We start from the raw sequence: 9,704 nt of genomic DNA, 5'->3' as shown, positions 1-9,704 counted from the left end.
ACAATTTATACCAACAATTTCTGGACCAACATTACTTTCCTTTTTTATAAAACTGTAAGATTTTACACTACATAAAATAATTGTATTTTACAACAATAGAACTTTAGACAGTAAAATAGGTTTTGATTGAGGTAATTACATCATGGTTCTTGTACAAAGTAAAAAATAATAAAAAATAGATTTTTTATCTGTTTTTCCCTAAAAACACAGCCATCCGACCAATACACATTTTTATGTTACTGTCACTTCTTATTTGTCTCTGTTGTTCCACCTACACACCATCATGTGATCAGAGCTTTCATAGAGGACGTCAAACACTTGTCAAAGTATCCATTTGGTAGAACCCGTGTAAAATCACCTCTGTGAACCTGGGAATCGGGTTTCACTCTCTAATCTGCCCACTTTGACCCACCCCGACACACAAGAGTCATGTTTGAGATTTGACATAGCTGCAGGTAGGCAGGATAACATAGGGCTGGACCATATGGCCCAAATTAGTTTTCACAATACATATTTAATAACAATAACGCTCAATTTACAGTTTTAAGGGTATCAAAAACAGCCGGTACATTTCCTATGCCTATTTGAATGGGTATAAGTTAAATTTTTTCAAATGTCATCGGACTGACTTGATCAAATTCTGATAGTGAAATGAGTCAATAAATCCACCGCTTTACAGCCACGTCAGTAGCAACGGAGTAGCTCTGCTTTGACGTATAGACCGTATAGAAGAAGTGGACCTTGTCGTCATCGTGACGCCACTGCCAGTTTGAAGCCTCGAGTTTGAGGTTGTGTTTTTTTGCAAACAGTGAACGAAAGTGACCGTATTTGGGCCGGGAAGCATACCCTGCATTATGTTTTATGTATTGGACTCTAAATGGACCATCATTTACTAAATGAACAGATTTAAGCACCATAGCTCTTTTGTAAAGAGGCAACATTTGACCAGATCGTCAAAGCTTATGGCCGAGAACCCTGCGTGTCCTAGAATGGTCATGGAATATACCTGACCTTTCTAGCTAAACCTGATATGCCCTGGACTTTCTGTATCATTGTACAAAACACGCCAATGAAACATTTATCAATCTAATATGGCAGTGGGGCCCCTTTTTGTTTTTCTTACTACTATGTGGTCTGCTCCCGAGTCAACCAGTACATGATTATGAGGGGATAAACAGAGGCTTCCTGTAGTACAGGTAAAGGTACCTTTGCACTCCAAATACACCTGCAGAGTTTACAAGGCTCTGTTCCTTTGGAACCCTGAACTACAGAGCAGTCGATCTCAAACATGACCCGGGACAGCTAGAGTACGCTTCTCTGAAGAGGTGAAGGCGATTCTCACAAGAATCAAGGCACGAATCTGGACATGACCTTATGACTAATGACTTATTGCACCTCGTTCACAATTGAACCCTGTCAAACTGTACATACAACACATTGTCTCAATGCATTGTTGCTTCCGACTTGCCGGAGCCTCCTTGACCCTGATTTCTATTTCACCAGGTAGACGGCATATCTCGAAATTTAGGGATGCTGTTCCAGAGGCCAAGTCCCCTTCTACCACATCATACAAATTGGAGGGGACTACAAAAAAAACCAACATCCAATTACCAGCGTCTGACCCGTGTTCAACCCGCGTTCTGCGATGGATCGGAGGACGTGCCTTGACCCATTTAGACAGACCGCCAATACCCCAGAACTTCTGGGGTACTGTAATATAATATTCATTTGTGAAGGAGGTTTTTATGAAATGTTGCAAATATCAGGTGGACTTGATCTACAGCGGCGGTCCAAGTAGACTTCCAGATGTATCTACCTGTTTTTATGTGATAAGAAATATTCTGAGCAGTTTCCCTTGGGTCTGGATCCAAAGCATAGCACTGTTAGAGCTTAAGTGCTACCAGGACCAGGTCTGAAGCTCCTTTTCAATAGCCATCCATTGTTTTAGTCTTCTTGTTTGGTGATGGAACCAAAAGCTGGCATTGACAAAACAACACATCAGCATTTGACAAGTCATTCAATTTCTCTCAGAGGGATTCATGATGTGCTGGCAACACATAGTAGAACACTCAAATCCTCATCTTACAGTACTCCAGTAATCAAGCCCCAGTCAATACTACCAAGGAGGTTATGTTTTCAGTTTGGTTTGTTGGTTTGTTTGTCAGCAGGATTACGGATAAACCCCCGTGGCTAGATTTTCATGAAACTTGGTGGAAAGTGGTAGCACGGGCCACCGAAGAGCCCACTACATTTTGGCGGGAATCCGAATCAATAGGGAGAAACGAGCATTATTTTGAACTAATGGAAACGGCCTTGGCGGATCTCTGTGCTCTCAGAGTGCCCTCCTAGTTTATTAAATCGCCCATTTTAGAACAAAGTACCGGAGGCCGAGAACAGATACGGGGGCAGAAAACTACAATTACAGTGCGATTGTAATTAACAGTCTTGTCTTCTTCTCGACAGACTGAGCGATACAGTACATACATTTGAGACGGACGTGTTCTGTCAGTTTGTCGCAACTGTTTTTCAATCTAACCAAAATTGGAGCCCTTGGAGTTAGCAGCAAAATCCTCATATCAGGCAACTCGATTCTGTTTACCAACATTCCTTTTAACCCCAAACACACACACACACACACACACACACACACACACACACACACACTGTTGTCAATGTAATGTCCTGAGCTTGACTCTGCACACTGCTCAGTAGAAACCAGCTCCACGACAGCACCAAAACCCAAAGAGACAAACTACTAAGGAATGTGCTTTTTGGACAGGTGGGTTTTCATGTGTTTTTATCTGGTAAATTAACCATTCAGAACAGGAACAAAATTTAAATGAATAAAGATATTAAGTCCTAATTATGAGATAAGTCACTTTTCCCTATAAGAAAAAAATTGCACTTTTCAAAGGCAGAATTGGGAGATACTAGGTCATACTTTTGATACAGTGATTTATTAGGTTTTTTTATTATAAATAATGATCTCATCATTTTGGGGTAAAAAAAGCAAATGTGAGAACTTTGACTTCTGTGATAATTTAAACATGGTAACCTATAATTTGGACCTGAATATTTCTATTTTTTGCCATTCCTAACATTGACCTTTTCTTTTTTTTCTGCTGGATATTATATTCCATAGAATTTCTCATATGAAAACATATTATATATTTCCACATACAATCAAGGATAGTTCCCCTAATTTGACAAATTTGCCTTATTATTAATAGCTTTCTCCATCATTCCTATTAGTTATGATAACATGCCTTGCACCCATTTCCTTGCTGATATCTGGGGAGAACAATAATCAATTGCTACACACAGCTGTAATCTAGAGTCCAATCAGGCAGAACCATGAATAGTAAGACGACCAAACAGCTAGTTTTAAACAAGTCCAAGCAATAACCTCAACCAATTAGAGACCTGGCGAATACTTTTTAAATTTACTGACTAAAACTCTCCTTTCCGATGTAAAAAAAAATCCCCTGACCAACATAGTATCCTTATTGAAATACAGGGGGAAAAAAAAAATTGTGTACAAAGCCAACACCTGTCCAAAAAGGCACATGAGCCGTGAGCTTTTGTGAGGTTTCACACAGCTCTTTTCAGAGGAGGTGGAGAAAATACGTAGAAACAGTCCGGTTTACAAAAAGTCTATTTAAAAAGGGGGAGTGAGAGCTAACTAGTTTATTTCTGCTCACTGTCCCTAAACCCGTGTGCTGGTTCCAAACATCTTGGCGTGGTAAGGCTATCAAGGACCTGGGGTCGCTTTCTCTATCCAGGTGTGAAGGTTCAGTGACAACATAGAAGCACAACAGGGGATCCAGGATCAGAGGCCAGCACCACTTCATGTCCCTGGACTAACCTAAGCACCTGGAATATATTTCAAACCACATCAAAGCTGCATTCATAAAAGGTAAAGTAATGATTCATTCCAACCAAACTCCGCTAAGAGTGCGTTTGCTCTCAAGAAATGCTGGGAAATACTGCTTGGGTGAGCTTAGCTGATAGCGGCTGCAAAACACGCGAGACCGAGGCGGCCCTAGCTTTCATCCTCGGGTGATAAGCATCAAAATCCACACCAATCCATCCAAAATCTGACACACTCGATATATATATACACACACACTTAGGCGCTCAAAGCTTTCGACTCCGCTCCGACCGATTCCTCGGTCAGTGCAGCGAGTGGGAAGCAGTGTGAGAAGTGAGAGTTGTACAACATCTGGATTAGCATTTTACTCTGTGTAGCAGGACAAAGGCAGAAGTGTCACCTAGCAGAGTTCCGATGTCAGTGTTGCTTTTCCAAAGAAATGTATTGTCCCCATTTTTGTCTTGACATTCAATTTTAACTCCCTTTTTAGTTTGACAAAACTCTGCGGTTGAAAGCCGCAGAATGCTCCTGAAAAAGCTAGTAAGCAGCCCTTGAGTGTAAATTTCCTTCCAAGGTCAATAACTAGATGAGAATATCAACAGTCTGATGTGCGGTGATAGTTCCATGGTGGTTAGCCTAGCTAGGCAAAAAAAGAGTGGAAGCCGGTGGTTTTTCTAAGTTGCTTTTTTTTCTTCTTCATCTGTGAAAACAGCTGAGAAACAAAAAGTTCTGGTAGGTGAAGAAAAAGGATAATTTTGGTGTTTGTTGTTGTAATACCCATCGTGGCCACAAGAGGCTGAAGTGCACCACATGTTCTAAATAGGACTTAGAGCATTCTGTTTTCTTCCAGGTCAGTTTTAATGCCTCCGACACAAAATACATATATATTGTGTGTTTGCAAGTTATGTTAACAAAAAATGTACACGAAAACAAAAACAAAAATTCGCCTCCCAAAACTTCTCTTGTTTTCACAGATGAAAAAAGAAATTTTATTCTAAAATATTATTCTAGCTAAACATTTTTTGTTCAGATTTAGAAAATGGATCACCAGAATGTTTTTTTTCTCTCTCAGGGCTTCCGTACAAATCAAGAGTGCGACAACGTGCAGAGTGAAAACTCAAAACTCCGTCTCTGCTGCCCATGTGAACGCTCATGCACACCCTCTGTGTGTCCTGTGTGTTCAAGCCCTTGGACTGAAAGCCACTGAATGTCTTTAAGGCTTCCCTGTACTGTGTGTGTGTGTGTGTGTGTGTGTGTGTGTGTGTGTGTGTGTGTGTGTGTGTGTGTGTGTGTGTGTGTGTGTGTAGAGGTCTTGTGACAAGGCTGTACTGTGACATATTGCATAAATCACCATCATCACCACTATGGTGTTAGAATAACCCATTACATCTAAAAATCGTATTAGCATTCTTTGTTATGGACAGTTAGGACTGCACAACACTAACTCATTCCCTGCGTGTGAGACGCTGACAGAAATCAGAGTGAAGAGGAACATTAAGTGCAAGTCAACAGGTATATCTGAGTGTGTGATGCGACCAGCCCTCAGAGGGGAGTGTGTAGCTGCGTGTATTGCTGTGGCGGTGTGGAAGAGGTGGAGGAGGAGGTGTTGGCCGTGGGGATGTTGGCCAGGCGGGAGGAGGGGGAGTCGGACAGCTGCAGCTCCTCCAGCTTCTTCAAGTACTCGTCTCTGAGGGCCAGCAGCTCCTTGTAGCGCTGCTCCACCGGACTCTGCTGCTGCAACGCAAACACGCAAACACACACACACGCACACACACACACACACACACACATTACTGACAAATACACAGCTCCTGGTGCATCCAGTAACAAAATCAACTGAGGCTTAACGGTTAAAGAGGGCAATCTAAATGTCTCAAATGGAGGTTTTTAGTTCAGTGTCTCTTCATCCATCACATGTGAGGAAGAAAAGGGTTGGTATGAGTAGATTAAATAACATAACCTTTCTCTACAGTGCTGCCTGTAGAGAAAGGTATCGCTAAGATTTTATCAATACTAGTGCTCTTATTGTTACTCTTCTGGTTTATTTTTTATTATTTTGTAATAAAAAATTAAATTAATTAATTAAGAAAAGGATCAATATGTCTTTCTTGTTTTTGTATGTAAACAAATAATCTTTCTTGAGCAGCAATACAAGAAGTTCCAAAATCTTTCAAATCCATCAGAGGCTAAACAATTATCTCAGTGATTATCTCAGTGATGATCCTGTTCTTCTGATCAGACTAACGTTACCTGCAGTGGAAGAGGATGGACAGCTGATCTCCAAACAGTAGAAAACTGAGCATTTCTGCAGATTGACATTCTGCTGCTGTTTCCTCCCTTACTTGTGAGGGTTTTATTGCATTTGTGATAACGTGAGTTAGAAGAATTAGTGGAGTAAAATGTAGCCTCACTTTGGATCTTTGTGTTCTCTCTGCCATGATGTGTGTCTCTCACTACACTGAGTCTGAGTCCGTTTGAGAACCTGCCATCTTCCGTGGAGATCTCACTCCGGAACTTCTAAAGTACCATTAGCAGAGCCGTTATCTCTGGACCTTATCAATACTCCAAGTTTTTATTCATTTAGAACTGGTTCCAATTTAGACCCGGGTTTTTTGGGGGCAACCCTAATTGCCTGTCTGTCTATAATACAAATATAAAAACATGTGGACTATGCTGGAAAACCAAAACATAATATATTCCTATGGCATTACGTTTTCTTAAACATTACAACTTATTCACGAAACCATTCCTTGCAGTGGCCCCAATACTTGAGACGAGCTGGCATCCTCAAACTTTCCTGAGGGAAGCCGATGCTGAAGTGTCTTAAAGCTGCATTCTCTCTAATGTCCATCAGGGGGCGACTCCTCTGGTTGTATAGAAGTCTATGAGAAAATGACTCTACTCTCTTGATTTATTCCCTCAGTCAACATTGTAAACATGAGTTTATGGTCTCAATCTCTAGTTTCAAGTCTTCTTCAATACAGCATGATGTTCATTTAGTAAATTATGGTCCATTTAGAGTCAAATAGACCATAAAGCAGGGTATGCTTTAGGGCGGGCTTACTGTGATTGACAGGTCGCTGCCGCTACCAGAGACGTATACACCGCCTTTACGTCACTGCTCCGCATTCCAAATATGGTAACTTCTATTTATTGGTCGCAACAAAACAACATGGCGTAGCCGTAATCCAAGAAGGCAACAGCAAAATCGCTGACCTCAAGACTCCATAAATGACCTGGTAAAGTTACTATACAACAGACACATTGGCAGTCCTACCTGTTGTCGAATGCGCGGGTTCCAGCGGATGTAGTACGTCACCCACAGCTCTAGGTGGCGCATGCTGGCAACTGGGTACAGGACCCTGCCGGACTCGGGGGTGTAGAAGGGGTTCAAATACATCTCCATCCTACTGTTGACCAGAGACCACAGGGACACCGTCTTCAACCTCACCTCCTGCTCAACAGAAAGGGGGCGGAGTTCATGAGACGCTGCAAAGGAAAAGTCATGAGCGAATTTGGAGCGTGACCGTTTCCCGTCTTACGTGCTGGTCTCGTGCACTCTCGCAGTTGTAGAGGAAAGTCCCGAAGCAGCAGCTGTAGAGGTGATCCAGGATCGTCAGCAGGAGGCGCTCATTGAACTCAAAGGCTGTAGGAAACTGAGAGGAGAGGAGGCGCAATGTTACCAATTCTGCTTCAAAGTAAAATGATTTGTTTAAAAAAAAATTTTTATTTCTGTGACTTTCAGATGCCGATAAAAAACAAGCCACCCAATAACCTGGTACTTTTTCTCTGACGTCAAAATCACGTCATAATTCTGTTCATAATTCACACAACAATATGGATAATTAGCGATTGATCCATTTGATCTCATAGCATAGTTTCTCGTTTGACAACTAAATATTGATAATGAAGACAACACATCTGGGGAAGTAAGTGTGATGGTGAATGGCCTACAAAAGAGGTACACATACTTTGTTGTCAAAGTTACGTGCAGAGGAACATTTATTCTGATTTCATTGGCTGATGTTATGTTATGGACATAATACATGTCAGATAGTACATGTAGTTGATAAGAAAGGTCTAATATAAAATATAAAATAATTATATATTTATAAATCTGTGTTTATAAGATTAAAATAGTCTTTTCTGGGGGCTTGGATTGACACAGGATTTAATTTAATTCAACCTAAACTGCTGCCTCAAGGAATAGATGTTAATAAAAAAAGATCCAAAGTCAGATGACAAATGATAGAAATGCCTTTGAGGTAAACAGTCCCACACGAGCACAGCCGGCTGACTCCAATGTGTTAAACGTACCTGTTTGGTCATCTGCCACACACAGTCGATGAACTGAACGAAGATGGGTGATCGGTCCTGATCTGCATGGTTCTTGTCGCCATGGCCTATCCTCTACACACACAAACACACACACACAACAAATGATTAACAGGAACTGTTTCTAGCAGTTAACTCAGCCGTTTACCTTTGTAAATGTCAAACTAAACAGTTTAAATGTTGACTTGAAAAAAAGAAATCGGTAATTTAAAAAAGACAGGAGGTACTTACGGAGGCAAACTTGTGCCCAAAGCTGATCCATTCCTTTTCAATCAGCACCTGAAACAACACCCGTCAGTTTCTGTCCATTTATTTTACTACAGCTGACATCTAATTACGTGTAAGCACAGTAAAAACCACCACACCGGTGTTAATAAAGCTCACTGTGCTGCTCGCAAACATTTGTGCAGTTACTGACCTGGAACCCTCTGAGTGTGCGGTAGTGACTGTCCAGCATCAGCATGGCCAGAGAGGTGAGCTGGGCGGTCCGGTCCCAGCCGTCGCTGCAGTGCACCACCACCGAGTTCCCACTGGAGACCTTGTCTGCTACCTGGATGGCTCCGGACAACACCAGCTGCACACACAGAGACGCTCTTTAGACCACGAGTCATAAAAAATCCCAGATGAAAGGATGACATTTAGATTTATTTATTTTTTTCTCCTCACCTTGACGTGTTCGAGCCAGTGCGTCGACTCGAGACTGGACAGCCAATGAGATTCCTCCACGTTGGGGTAGACGATGTCTTTGAGTTTCTTCAGGGACTCCCTCATAACGTGGATGTTCTGGATGTCCAGGAAGATGAGCTCTGCGTTCTGGTACTCATCGCCCTCGTAGCCTCCTCCCGTGGCCTGGAGATAGCAACGTGTTTATTTATTATTTATATATATTTACTAAGGCTTTTTTACGATTTTTTGGGGACATCCAATACTATGATTTTTTGATGTCTAACCTTTTTTGATGTGGGATACTATACATTTTTTAAACATACTATGACTTTTTCGTGATTTTTTTTTGAAAGATGAAAAGAAAATGAAGGAACTTAGAAGGATTTTCCAGGCAAAACTTTTTTTTTCACCTGTTTTTACATCATAATCACAAGAGAGAAAACCTTTTGAGGATTGTTTTCCTCATTCAGTGGCTTTCAGTCCAAGGGCTTGAACACACGAAATGTCATCTTTGTCATGGTGATCGTGAAGATACAACTGTGATTCCGCTCTCATGTCGTAACTTTTACATTAGATATCAAAAGACTCAAAGATGATTTATTTCTGTTACTAACAGAACAGACATGGAGGCAGCCAACACCCCTTGATAAAAGAATATCTTGACAAAAGTTACAACAATTTCTGCTCCTATTCCACCAACTGCTGTTATGTGAACATTACGAGATGGTGCAAATCTATAGCAGAAGAAGATGACATTCAAAATTGGAAATCAAATGTTGAACAATAAAAAGCCATAAGGAGAACATGACGGAAATATGACATTTCTGTTTGT

General features: G+C 41.2%; 1 protein-coding gene across 2 annotated transcripts in view; it reads right to left on the bottom strand.

The window, feature by feature from the left end:
• Positions 1 to 9,704, bottom strand: part of mtm1 (myotubularin 1) — a 28,634-nt gene that overhangs the window by 467 nt on the left and 18,463 nt on the right. The window contains exons 10-16 of one of the 2 annotated variants that reach the window (XM_054600968.1): positions 8,873 to 9,055; positions 8,625 to 8,780; positions 8,438 to 8,485; positions 8,189 to 8,281; positions 7,414 to 7,527; positions 7,149 to 7,325; positions 1 to 5,602 (exon numbers count right to left, since the gene is read on the bottom strand). The exon at positions 1 to 5,602 is cut by the window's left edge and continues 467 nt beyond it. In XM_054600968.1, coding sequence (XP_054456943.1) covers positions 5,414 to 5,602; positions 7,149 to 7,325; positions 7,414 to 7,527; positions 8,189 to 8,281; positions 8,438 to 8,485; positions 8,625 to 8,780; positions 8,873 to 9,055 — 960 coding nt within the window. In that variant the 3' untranslated portion in view covers positions 1 to 5,413. Of the gene's footprint in view, positions 5,606 to 7,148; positions 7,326 to 7,413; positions 7,528 to 8,188; positions 8,282 to 8,437; positions 8,486 to 8,624; positions 8,781 to 8,872; positions 9,056 to 9,704 lie in introns of both variants that reach the window. The other variant, XM_054600967.1, reaches the window with a different exon arrangement.

The sequence above is a fragment of the Anoplopoma fimbria genome, chromosome 7 (genome assembly GCF_027596085.1).
Source record: "Anoplopoma fimbria isolate UVic2021 breed Golden Eagle Sablefish chromosome 7, Afim_UVic_2022, whole genome shotgun sequence".
Lineage (NCBI taxonomy): Eukaryota > Metazoa > Chordata > Actinopteri > Perciformes > Anoplopomatidae > Anoplopoma > Anoplopoma fimbria.
The sequence above is the reverse complement of the archived record's forward strand: the minus strand, read 5'-3'. Positions and strand labels throughout refer to the sequence as shown.